Below are 13,640 nucleotides of genomic sequence, written 5' to 3'. Positions count from 1 at the left end.
CCCACCCTGGCCAGGCACCATAGTAACTATTTGCATAAGTTGTTTTATGACAGGAGATCTTGATAAGGAATACAGAACTAATAAGCCACCGCCAACGGGAAGAGTCCGGGAAAGGTTGAAAGGAGACACCGCATATCCATCCACTTCCCAGAATCCCTCTCGCTAGCATCCATCTTGGCTGAGTGATGCGTGCACCACCAGGAAAGCCACCTGGAAACTAATCCCATCACCATAAAACCCGACATTGTGAGCCACATGGCAGAGCAGTGCTCCTGGGTTCCCTTACTGTACTGCTCTCCACCCGGGTGTCCTTTCCCAATAAAATCTCTTGCTTTGTCAGCACATGTGTCTCCTCGGACACTTCATTTCCAAGTGTTAGACAAGAGCCTAGTTTCGGGCCCTGGAAAGGGTCCTCCTTCCTGCAAAAAATGAGTGTTAGACAAGAGCCCAGTTTCAGGCCCTGGAAGGTGTCCTCCTTCCTACAACAATGGGACCAGATGCCATGATCTTAGTTTTCTGAATATTGAGCTTTAAGCCAACTTTTTCACTCTCCTCTTTGATTTTCATCAAGAGGCTTTTTAGTATTCAAACATACACAATACATATAAACACATGTGCAACACAGGGACAACAGAAACGATGGAAATTATAGAAATCAGCCACCATACTTTTCAGCACTCCACTAAAGCAAGAAAGGAGCTTTCTGGTCCTGGAAGAGTTTTCCTGAAACCTGAGAGAAAGAAACATGAGCCTGAACTAAGAAAAGTAAACATCTGCTTTGCCATTCATCAGGCATAAAGACAGATAAAGCCAGCTGTAAAGTTAACAGAAAATACTATTTCTCCCAATAACATGCTGTAAAGCATCACCAAAAGAATCCACTTCAAGTAACTGCTACTTTTCTTACTCACAAAGAACTCTTTTCTCTAAAATCATAGATTGTCAAACAAACCAAAAAAAAAAAAAAAAAAAAAAACTTGCTCTTTGAAATCTTTCATTAAAACTGAAATATCCCATTCTTGGCTAGATGATCTAAGTTATGTGAAACAGCCTCTAATTCCAGAACTTCAGAAAAGGAGTTTGTGGACATATTCCCCGTCTACTTTCACTCTGTAGCTTCAAAAAAAAAAAAAAAAATTAGTTGAGAGATTCTTAGACGTATATTTTGGTACTTAACCTGGCAAGTCACTTACATTGATTGTAAATTTGTCCCTCACTCACAAACTAAAGGCCACCTGGATGACATATGCCATTCATCGTTCAAGAAAATCACGCGATTCTACCAAATCTGTGACAGTGCTTGACACGTAATAGACATCCAAAATTAGATGTTACACGTATAACGTCTTAAAACGGAATTCCAGACTGGAAATCCGGAGCTACTTATTACTAACGTTTCGGTTTTTTCTATTTTTAATAAAATGAAGTGTTTCTTCTTGCCGTAAAACTCTTAAGGATTTTGCTATGCAATCTTACTTCGCTAGCCATTGAAACCCTGTTTGGCTTGCGATGAGTTTTGGTTCAGCTTAAATCCGTCAGAACCAAGTCGCTACAGTGCCACTTCAGGGTTCACTGATGGGTCAGACTGTAACGCTCTGACAGAGAGACAGACAGACAGACAGACAGACACACACACACACACACACACACACTCCCCGTTCCCAATTCCCACAGCCCCACCACACACTGACACACACACACCCGTACACCCCTGCGCACTTCAACTACCTGCGGCAAAGCCCTCTCCCGGACCACACCCAAACCGGAAGCCAGGACGGCCCTGGGGTTGACGGGAAGGCGCCGCCTGGCTGTTGGCTTGTCAGGCCGGCCCCCTCCTGTGACGTCATTACCCGCCCCTTGACCTCGTGGTCCCGCCCTCTTCCCTGCCTCCCACTAGGCAGCTGCGGCTGCGTCTCTGGAGGCGATGGAGGAATCCCAGCCGGAGGCAGCACGTCCGGGGGAAGAGGCATCTTGCTCCTCCTGGAGGACCAGCCGGTGAGAAAAAGAATGTGGGCGGGAAGTGAGGCATTGCGGGCAGGACCAGGGGTCCGACTTTCTGCATCTCCCACTCGGGCGAGCAGGGAGCGCGCGAGAGGCCGCGGGGCAGGGCAGAGCCGGCCTTGGGCGGCGAGGGTAGCGCGCAGGGTAGGTGTGGCGGCGTGGGCTCCGGCCTCTGCGACTCCCGGCTTTGCTGAGGAGGAAACCCACTTGTCGCCCCTTTCGTCGCTTTCTCAGTTCTGGTTGGGGTCTGCCATCCTTCCTTCCAGTCACCGGACGTAGGAGGGAGGGAGGGAGGGGCTTTCGGTGCGAGCTTCCCTGCCCCGGCGCCGGACACCTTCCTTCCTTTCGATAAAATGAAAGCTGAGCTCCATGGTGCACGACCCTCTGCTGAGATTCTCCTTTGAAAACTGTTACCAGAGGGAACTCGGTAATATTGAATCAGTGGTAGTCAGAACACCCTGAGGCCTGTTGATTGCCCTTTAAAACAAGAGAGAGAAAAAAGAAAAACGCAGGGGAAAAAACCACGAGTTACCCATTCTTATTTCGCAGTTGGTGTTGAGGTTCACATCTTTTTCATTCCTGCAGAAATAGAGGGGAAACGTTTGTGTAGTTCCTGTTTGTCATTTCGTACTTAATAAAGCGGATAGTTACATTCTGCCCACTACCAGAATATGATGTGCTGAAGGTAGAGGTGGTGGATATTTGATTTTGAGCTAATATGAATGTTCACAAGCCTATAGCTTTTTCACCAACCTTAGACTGAAAGGGTGCTTTGATACCATGGTATTGCCTGCCATTGCCAGCACTGCTAGACTTACGTGGGGGATATGCAATACAAATAAAACCTCCTCTTATTTAAAGCATTTTCGTTTGCCATTTAAGACCTTATCAGAAGAATGATATTTGAAAGATTCCAGTAAGGCAGCACTTTCTGAAAAGTGGGTGTCAGTCATAATCATTAAGTGACAGAACTAGTTAGAATGTAACTCTTCTCATTTTTACTTAAGAGCTTTACCATCTTAGACTGTTGCTCTCCATTCAAGGAAGACAGCTAGAGAGAGTGTACTAACAGTAAGAAAGTTGTAACAAGACTTTTTCTTGAGTTTTGTATTTTGTTAGAGTGCCAGGGTATATTGTGTATGTGTTTTTATTAGTTAGCTGGAAGGTGATATCACAATGATAAGAGAAATAACAACATTTTTGATCATATATTTTCAAATTTTTTGCCTATATATCAATATACCAGGCCTAGAAAATTGGATCTTGAAACTGAATTTTGTTTTATCACGTTGTTTTTAGAATCCTGAAACTGATATATAGAACTTCCCAAAACCTAGAATGAATTACACTTTTGCCAAGATGGTATTGATTTTAGCTCAGGCTCAAATTGTCCTGGTGGTTCCCTCTGCTCATGAACCATCTGTGTTTCCCAATTATCATTTTTCTTTCTGTGCCACACTGTGAAAAAATTGAAATGAGCTGCAGTGGTTGATATCTCACTCTGTATCTTGTCACACTAGTATGTTTCAGTTCAGTTCAGTTGCTCAGTCACGTTCAACTCTTTGCGACCCTATGGACTGCAGCATGCCAGGCTTTCCTGTCCATCACCAACTCCTGGAGCTTGCTCAAACTAGTGTCTGTTGAGTTGGTAATACCATCCAACCATCTCATCCTCTGTCATCCCCTTCTCCTGCCTTCACTCTTTCCCAGCATCAGGGTCTTTTCTAATGAGTTGGCTCTTCACATCAGGTGGCCAAAGTATTGGAGCTTTAGCTTCAGCATCAGTCCTTCCAATGAATATTCAAGGTTGATTTCCTTTTGGATTGACTGGTTTGAACTCTTTGTAGTCCAAGAGACTCGCAAGAGACTTTTCCAACATCACAGTTTTTTAATTTTTAAAATTCATTTAACAGATTTTTTTTAGTGCTATCTTCATGCCTTCTATGAGAGGTCTGTGTGTGTGTGTGTGTGTGTGTGTGTGTGTGTGTGTGTGTTCCGTCGTCTCCAACTGAACCCATGGACTGTAGCCTGCCAGTCTGTGGAATTGTCCAGGCAAGAATACTGTAGTGGGTTGCCATTTCCTACTCCAAGAGATTCAGACCCAGGGATGGAACCTCTGTCTCCTTAGTTGGCAGGTGGATTCTTTACCACTGAGCCAGCTTGGAAACCCCCACTGTGAGAGGTAGTAGACAATATAGTGTGGTTGTGAGGAACTAGACTGATTAGTTTCAGGGCTCGCCATTTACCTGCGCCATGACCTTGGGCAGGTTATTTAAGTTAATCTCTGTCAACCTCAGGTTTTTCCCTCTGTTCAATGGATATAGTAATAGTGTCTATCTCATAAAGTTGTTGAAAGGGTTAACTGAGTTAGTAAACACTTAAAACACTGTGACACAATGTTTGTTCTTGTTATTAAATGCCAAGTACTGTTTTAGAGATTTGAAATATAGTAGTAAATTCCTAATGGAGCACACATTCTATAGGGAAAGGCAGCTGATAAATAGTTAAGGATATGTGATTTGAAAAAAATACAACAGTGAGCCACCTGAGCAGGAGACCATTTAGTTGATAGTGTTGCCAATGGGTCCACTCACTGAATGTGCAGCAAAGCCAATCTACTGACACCAGGTTGTAGTGAAGAAAGTACAGTTTATTATAGTATTTAGCAAAGAAAACCGGCAGCTCATGCTCCAAAGACAAAAACTCCTCCATTGGCTTTCAGGGAAGAGTTTTTAAAGACAGTCTGAGCGAAAGGGTTATAGGGTATGTGATCCATGCTCAGTTCTCTAATTGCTTGATGGTGAGATAACAGGATAATGTTTTTGGAACCTTGGTCATCAACCTTCTGGTTCCAACTGATCTGAGGTCTACCTGCTGCTGGTCAGTTAACTTCTTCCGGTTGGTGGGGATGTTAGCATCTGCAAGACAACTAAAGTCCTTGACTTTGTTTTACGGCTAAACTATTATTATTTTGTCTTGCTTGACTGCTGGAGTGGATAGCTGTTCCCTTCTCCGGTGTATCTTCCCAACCAGGGATCGAACCCAGGTCTCCCTCATTGCCGGAGGATTCTTTACCATCTGAGCCACCGGAGAAGCCCAAGAATACTGGAGTGGGTATCCCATCCCTTCCCCAGGGGATTTTCCTGACCCAGGAATCGAACTGGGGTCTCCTGCATTGCAGGTAGATTCTTTATCAGCTGAGCTACCAGGGAAGCCCTAGATATCATCATTATATGTTAAATTCTGGGTATGTATATTATAGAAGGTTTATGGGTCACTCAATATTGCTAAAATATAAATCCATCAGAATATATATTATAGCAATGATATTTATAGCAATTACAGCAATGATAAAGTAACACCTGAGAATAAAACAACTATGGGCTCTAATTTACACATAGAGCAAGCAGTGAATGAATTTAATTTTGACCAGGTTTTAAAATCTAAATAAAGTGGTAAATAAAGTGTCTGGTTTGTAAAATCTGTTTTAGTACCTGGTGAATCTGATTTCATGTATAGTTGAATTTTACATTACAAAATATGAATATTAAATAGCTATACTTGCCCTTATGTTTTCTATTTTCAGTGCAAATACAAATTTCTCCAGCATGCCAACAGAATCTGTGGAGATTGATGATGCATTATACAGGTAAGAACCTTATGGAAGCTAATGTTTTTCCCATTTGTTGTTCTCCTGTAATGAAGTATAGATAGTCTGTTCGAAGATACCATTAGGCCTTTGCAGAATTTTGTAAAATGTATTTTAAGAGTTCTGCTCAAGTAAAAATTAGGGTTTCTTTCTTTCTTTTACTATAGTCTGAAAGCTTGAATAATATTTAAATCTTGGTTGCTTTAGGTTTGGTTTATGTGACTAAGAATGATTTTGCTATCTGTTACCAAATATACCTCTTATTTCTGGATAGGAGTACATATTTAATTTCCTGATATTGCAGGAGTGAGTCTCATGAAAGACAATTCATTTCACTTTAGTGATACAGTAGCATCTAGAGAATATGTTTACTTCAGTGTAAGCTCATTAACAACAATCCATGTTTGCACTACATAAACAGTGGAGAAGTGATTGAAGAGCTGTGGTTTGAATGGAATTTAGTGGGACTTTTTTTTACCATATTTTTTCGTGAAATCAGGATACCTTTTTCAAAATTAAAGAGAACGGAAAAACACATAAGGCTTCCCTGGTGGCTCAGACGGTAAAGCGTCTGCCTATAATGTGGGAGACCTGGGTTCAATCCCTGAGTCAGTAAAATCCCCTGAAGAAGGAAATGGCAACCCACTCCAGTACTCTTGCCTGGAAAATTCCATGGATGGTGGAGCCTGGTAGGCTACAGTCCATGGGGTCACAAAGAGTTGGAAATTACATGACTGAGCAACTTCACTTCACTTAAAAACACATAAATTGCTGTCATTTCTAGTAAATTTCTTAAATACTTTGAGATGTTTGCATGGAAGATAGTATAATCTCCATTTAAAAGTGTTTGGATTTTTCTCTATATGTAATCATGAAGAAATAGATTTTATGTAGGTAGAATTTGGAACAATAGGCTTTTTATGTATTTTGGATTTCTTCTATTTTATTACATGGGATGCATAGTCAATTTTGAGCAGCTTAGGAGGAGCTGATATGTTGATTTCAAGTCCTGTTTTGTCCTATACCCTTGGAAGAAGAGAGAAAGGCTAACTTGATTTTGCTTATGTGAAAACTGTTTACCATATGATCTCCTAGCTATAATTATATTGGGTTGACCAAAAGGTTCATTCTTTTTTTTTGTAAGAAGGCTCTAGTAGCGCTTAGTTGTCTTTAAGTTCATTCAAAACAGTTTTATTAGGTGATATTATGACAGCTCTCATGTCAGTGTGTGTTTTGAAGAAACTTATCAAAATTGGTAAATTTTTGTATAGTCATTTCAGTATTGAAGATGGAAAAAAGAAAGCGTTTTTGGTGTATTATGCTTTATTAGTTCAAGAAAGGTAAAAATGCAACTGAAATGCAAAAAAAAAAAAAAACAACAGATTTGGTACATTATGCAGAAGGTGCTGTGACTGAACATGTCAGAAGTGATTTGCAAAGCTTTGTGCTGGAGATTTCTTGTTGGATGATGTTCCACAGTCTGGTAGACCAGATGAAGTTGATAGCAGTCAAATCAAGACATTAATTGAAAACAGTCAACATTATATCACACAGGAGATAGGTGACATACTCAAAATACCCAAATCAAGTGTTAAAAGTCATTCGTACCAGCTTGATTATGTTAATTGCATTGATGTTTGGGTTCCACATAAGTTAAGGGGGAAAAAAAAACCTTGATTACATTTCTGCATGCAAATCTGTAGTGAAAACTTTCTATTTTTAAAACAAATTGTGATGAGTGGTGAAAAGTAGATACTGTACAGTAATGTGGAATGAAAGAGATTATGGGGCAAGCGAAGTGAACTACCGCCAATCATACCAAAGGCCATTCTTCATCCAGAGAAGGTGATGTTGTGTATGTGATAGTGTTGGAAAGTGAAAGTGCTAGTCACTCAGTTGTGTCCGCTTCTGTGACCCCATAGACTGTAGCCCACCAGGCTCCTCTGTCCATGGGATTTCCCAGACAAGAATACTGGAGTGGGTAGCCATGCCCTTCTCCAAGGGATCTTCCCAACACAGGGATCGAACCTGGGTCTCCTGCGTTGTGGGCAGATTCTTCACTGTCTGAGCCACCAGGGAAACCCTGGGGTTGAAAGGGAGTCCTCTATTATAAGGTCCTTCTGGAAAATGAAACAGCTCCAACAAGTACTGTTCCCTGGAGACTGTAAAAGGCACCTGGAACAGTTCTTTGCTCAAAAAGATAAAAAGTTTTGGGAACATAGAATTATGCAGTTGCCTGAAAAATGGCAGAAGGTAGTAGAGCAAAATGGTGAATACATTGTTCAATAAAGTTCCTTCAGTCTTTAAGTGAAAATGAAAAGTATATCTTTTATTTTACTTAAAAATAGAAGGACCCTTTTGCCCAACCCAATATATATATTTAAGTAGAAAATATTTTTAGGGCATTTTCAATACCTACTTTAACAAAGTGTCTTGCTAAATATATTTCACTTTTTTCTTATTACTCAATCTTAAACCACCTCATAGTTTCTGATCAACTAAACCTGCAGTTATTCTCAGAATCTAAAGGTTTTTGGGGGGCTGGAGGAGCACTTCTGACAGCATTCTGAGCCACATCTCTATTTAGTTTCTCATCTTTATTACCAGTACATTGTCAGGTAAGTTAGGCAGACTTGGCCAGTTCTATAGATTTGCCCATTTCTTTTTCTCCAAAGATATGCCTGAGCCTGCTAATCCAGCGATTTATCTAAAGATAATGAATGAGTTCCAATTTAGTACTCAAGCCTTGGTTTTCTAACTTTGCTTTTACCAAAGGATGCTCCATTGGAGGTATCTATGTATGTGTTATTCACTCAGTCATTTCTGACTCTCTCATACCATGGTCTGTAGCGTGCCAGGCTCCTGTGTCCATGTTCTCCAGGCAAGAACACTGGATTAAGTTGCCATTCCCTTCTTCAGGGTATCGTCCTCACCCAGGGCCAGGTCTTCCACATTGCAGGCAGATTCTTTACCATCCCACACCAGGGGACACAATTGGAGGAAATTAAAACTAATTCAGATAATTCTAAAATTATTACTTTGCTGTACTTTGCTGTCTCTCTTTCTCTCTCTTTTTAATGTTTCTTGCATATAGGCTCCTATGTAGAGGTCACTATATGAAGAAGGGGTGAATATCAGAGCAACATCAGGGCATTCTTAGGTTCTGGATTAGTGCAATCATAGTGGTATCAATACTGTGCATATTCTAGTGGAATACTAGAGGAAGTTCCTCTGGCTTTTGAGATAACAGTTTTCTTGGATTTGCTTGTATTCCTCAGATTTCTCAGACTTCTCTTAGTCTGCTCTTGCTTTTATGTAAAGCCAGGTCCCAACTTTAGAATTTTTATCTCAGTTCATTCTTTGGTTCATGTCTATTTTCACAATTTTAGCTATTTCTCTAAGCTACTGATGCTTGAGTCTCTTTCTTTAGCTTTCTTCTTCCAAGCTCAGTACATTCTTTTTAAAATGCATACAAGATGGTTTAAATGTAAACCAGGCAGATGTTCAGCAGATAGCTCGTTTTGTTTTTTTTTTAATTGACATGTAGTTGATTTACAGTGTTGTGTTAGAATATCGACTTTTTGAGAAACACTTTGTAGAGAGACATGAACAAGGTCTTTGACTTTAGAAGAGAATGTTCACATCCAATCCTGACATTTATATGAACCAAAACTATTTAATCTTTCTACTTCTCATACTTCTCACATGTAAATGAGAAGAATAATACCTCTTAAAAATAATATCTTAGCCTTAAAGATTTCATGAAAAAACTATTAATATAAAAAAATTTTCAGCGTGAAGTATCTCAACACTGCTGCTGCTGCTGCTGCTAAGTAGCTTCAGTCGTGTCCGACTCTGTGCAACCCCATAGACGGCAGCCCATCAGGCTCCCCCGTCCCTGGGATTCTCCAGGCAAGAACACTGGAGTGGTTGCCATTTCCTTCTCCAATGCATGAAAATGAAAAGTGAAAGTGAAGTCACTCAGTTGTGTCCGACCCTCAGCGACCCCATGGACTGCAGCCCTCCAGGCTCCTCCATTCATGGGATTTGCCAGGCAAGAGTACTGGAGTGGGTTGCCATTTCCTTCTCCAGCTAAATAGTATAATATACATTTAAGCCCTCTTTGGGTATAATGTAGCAGTGGCAAGAGTTTGAACTTTGGTGGTGTTAGATCTGAATTTGAATCATTCTCCATTGTTTGTGAGTGTATGATATTAGGTTACTTAACCTTTTAAGTGTCATTGTTTCTTTCATTTATTAATTTTTTTCATCCACTCATTCAACATAGTTAATGAGAAAATGTGCACAGATTGAAAATTCATCATGAAGAATGATACCTATGAGTTCAATAACTTCTAATTTGCCATGAGTTATGGTCCTGTCTTTGTTTTTGGCTTCCATGTCACTTCTCACCCCTTTACCCTCTGACATCCTATTGCTTATCTTTGCCAAAATTTATATTAATATTGTCAAGATTTAGGATTTGATTTTGCCCCACTTACAAGCTAAAAGCTAGCTTATTATTATTTAGTGAATGCTAACAGGCTGGATGGCATCACTGACTCGATGGACGTGAGTCTGAGTGAACTCCGGGAGATGGTGATGGACAGGGAGGCCTGGCGTGCTGTGATTCATGGGGTCACAAAGAGTCGGACACGACTGAGCAACTGAACTGAACTGAACTGAACAGAAAATGTGGAACATCTGGGTCAGAGACAAAGTGTTTCGCTACTAATAATACAGCAAAGAGCAGGGGCATCATCCTAATATTGGTTCTCCTTACTCCCAAGTCCCACTTCATCTCTCAGAGTCAAATACAACCCTGAGAAAAGGCCAAGTAAAGAGCAGTCAAGACATTGTCTTCTAGGCATATCTAGAGAGACATCTTGGAGTTGAAAGACCCATGAAAGAGTATCTCCCATCATAAATACATATTTTCCCACAGCTTCATTGAGATATAAATTAATGTAAAGTAGATCAGGCATATTTAAAGTATACAAATTGATATGTTTTGACATGTGTATATACTCATGAAATCATCACCACAATTTAGATAACATCAGTCACAACTAAACATTTTCTCTGTGCCCCTTGGTAATTTCTACCTCTCTTCTCACTCCAGCTGCCATTTTCCCCAGGCAGCCACTCATCTGCTTTTGTACTGTAGAATAGGTTTCATTTTCTAGAATTTTATATAAATGGAATCATACAGTATGTACACCTTTGGGAAGTTTGGCTTCTTTCACTCAGTGTAATGAGTTTGAGATTCATATATGATTTTGTATCAGTAATTTTTTCTTTTTATTGATGGGTTTTCTATTTTATGGCTATACTACAGTTTATTAGCTTCCTTGTAATTTTTGCAGTTGTACAAATATAGGCTTACAAAATTGTACAATATTTGTAATTGTACAAATATAGGCTTCACTGGTGGCTCAGCTGGTAAAAAATCTGCCTGCAATGTGGGAGACCTGGGTTCGATCCCTGGGTTGGGAAGATCCCCTGGAGAAGGGAATGGCTGCCCACTCCAGTATTCTGGCTTGGAGAATTCCATGGACTGTATGGTCCATGGGGTCACAAAGAGTCAGACTCAGCAACTTTCACTTGCACAATTTATTTAATCACTTAATAATTGTTGATGGACCTTTGGGTTGTTTCCAGGTTTTGGGTATTACAAATAAGGCTGTTATGAGAATTTATATATACTGATGTTTTAACTACTGAACTTTAAGAACCTTTAATATGGTATGTCTGTCAATATTAAGAACCTTTAATATGTCAACTTTAATATGTCAACTTTAAGAACCTTTAATATAGTATGTATGTCAATTTAATAAGGTTATATAGTTGTGTTGGACACAACTCAGACTGAACAACAGCAGTCAGTTAGATTAGCAAGATTGTAAGATAGGAAGTAAATATGCAAAAATCAGCTGTTCTCCAGTTTAACAGTAATGAATAACTGGAAACTGAAACTTAAAAATTACCATTTACAATAATATAAAAAGTATAAAAATTTGACAAAAAGTTATGTAAGATATTTGCACTGGTAACTATATAACATTACTAAGGAGGGTACAGCAATATTTACAGACTACCATATTAAAGTTGTGTCAGACTCATTTTGAACCCGTGGCCTGTAGCACAGCAGGCTCCCTTATCCTTCACTATCTCCCAGAGTTTGCTCAAATTATATCCATTGAGTCAGTGATGATATCTGTCTCATCCTCTACCATCCCGTTATCCTTTTGCCTTCAATCTTTCCCAGCATCAGGGTCTTTTCCAAGGAGTCAGTTCTTCGCATAAGGTGGCCAAATATTGGGGCTCCAGCAACAGCCCTTCCAATGAATATTCAGGGTTGATTTCCTTTAAGATAGGCGACTTTAATCTCCTTGCAGTCCGAGGGACTCTCAAGAGTCTTTTCCAGCACCACAATTCTAAAACATCAATTCTTCGGTGAGGATATAATGTTCAGTTCAGTTCAGTCACTCAGTCATGTCCGACTCTTTGCGACCCCATGAATTGCAGCACGCCAGGCTTCCCTCTCCATCACCAACTCCCGGAGTTCACTCAGACTCACATCCATCGAGTCAATGATGCCATCCAGCCATCTCATCCTCTGTCATCCCCTTCTCCTGCCCCCAATCCCTCCCAGCATCAGAGCTTTTTCCAATGAGTCAACTCTTCGCATGAGGTGGCCAAAGTATTGGAGTTTCAGCTTTAGCATCATTCCTTCCAAAGAACACCCAGGGCTGCTCTCCTTTAGAATGGACTGGTTGGATCTCCTTGCAGTCCAAGGGACTCTCAAGAGTCTTCTCCAACACCACAGTTCAAAGGCATCAATTCTTTGGTGCTCAGCTTTCTTCACAGTCCAACTCTCACATCCATACATGACCACTGGAAAAACCATAGCCTTGACTAGATGGACCTTTTTTGGCAAAATAATGTCTCTGCTTTTGAATATGCTATTTAGGTTGGTCAGAACTTTCCTTCCAAGGAGTAAGCGTCTTTTAATTTCATGGCTACGGTCATCATCTGCAGTGACTTTGGAGCCCCCCAAAAAATAGTCTGACACTGTTTCCACTGTTTCCCCATCTATTTCCCATGAAGTGATGGGACCGGATGCCATGATCTTCATTTTCTGAATGTTGAGCTTTAAGCCAACTTTTTCACTCTCCACTTTCACTTTATCAAGAGGCTTTTTAGTTCCTCTTCACTTTCTACCATAAGGGTGGTGTCATGTGCATATCTGAGGTTATTGATATTTCTCCTGGCATTGATTCCAGCTTGTGTTTCTTCCAGTCCAGCGTTTCTCATGATGTACCCTGCATATAAGTTAAATAAGCAGGGTGACAATATACAGCCTTGACGTACTCCTTTTCCTATTTGGAACCATTCTGTTGTTCCATGTCCAGTTCTAACTGTTGCTTCCTGACCTGCATAGAGGTTTCTCAAGAGGCAGGTCAGGTGGTCTGGTATTCCCATCTCTTTCAGAATTTTCCACAGTTTATTGTGATCCACACAGTCAAAGTCTTTGGTATAGTAAATAAAGTAGAAATAGATGTTTTTCTGGAACTCTCTTGCTTTTTCCGTGATCCAGCGGATGTTGGCAATTTGATCTCTGGTTCCTCTGCCTTTTTTAAAACCATCTTGAACATCAGGAAGTTCACGGTTCATGTACTGCTGAAGCCTGGCTTGGAGAATTTTGAGCATTACATGGTCAACAGCGAAATCAGATTGACTATATTCTTTGCAGCCAAAGAAGGAGAAGCTCTGTACAGTCAACAAAAACAAGACCAGGAGCTGACTGTGGCTCAGATCATGAACTCCTTATCGCCAAAATCAGACTTAAATTGAAGAAAGTAGGGAAAATCATTAGACCATTCAGGTATGACCTAAATCAAATCCCTTATGATTATACAGTGGAAGTGAGAAATAGATTTAAGGGACTAGATCTGATAGAGGACCTGATGAACTATGGATGGAGGTT

At 40.5% G+C, this 13,640-nt stretch overlaps 1 protein-coding gene across 1 annotated transcript in view; it reads left to right on the top strand.

Annotated features, from left to right (window-relative positions):
* Positions 1 to 1,924: 1,924 nt before the first annotated feature.
* The window catches only part of UBA6 (ubiquitin like modifier activating enzyme 6), an 86,885-nt gene continuing 75,169 nt past the window's right edge, over positions 1,925 to 13,640 (top strand). The window contains exons 1-2 of the mRNA XM_052642161.1: positions 1,925 to 1,995; positions 5,588 to 5,650. Coding sequence (XP_052498121.1) covers positions 1,925 to 1,995; positions 5,588 to 5,650 — 134 coding nt within the window. The remainder of the gene's footprint in view (positions 1,996 to 5,587; positions 5,651 to 13,640) is intronic.

This window comes from Budorcas taxicolor, chromosome 6 (assembly GCF_023091745.1).
Source record: "Budorcas taxicolor isolate Tak-1 chromosome 6, Takin1.1, whole genome shotgun sequence".
Taxonomy (NCBI): domain Eukaryota; kingdom Metazoa; phylum Chordata; class Mammalia; order Artiodactyla; family Bovidae; genus Budorcas; species Budorcas taxicolor.
The sequence above is the reverse complement of the archived record's forward strand: the minus strand, read 5'-3'. Positions and strand labels throughout refer to the sequence as shown.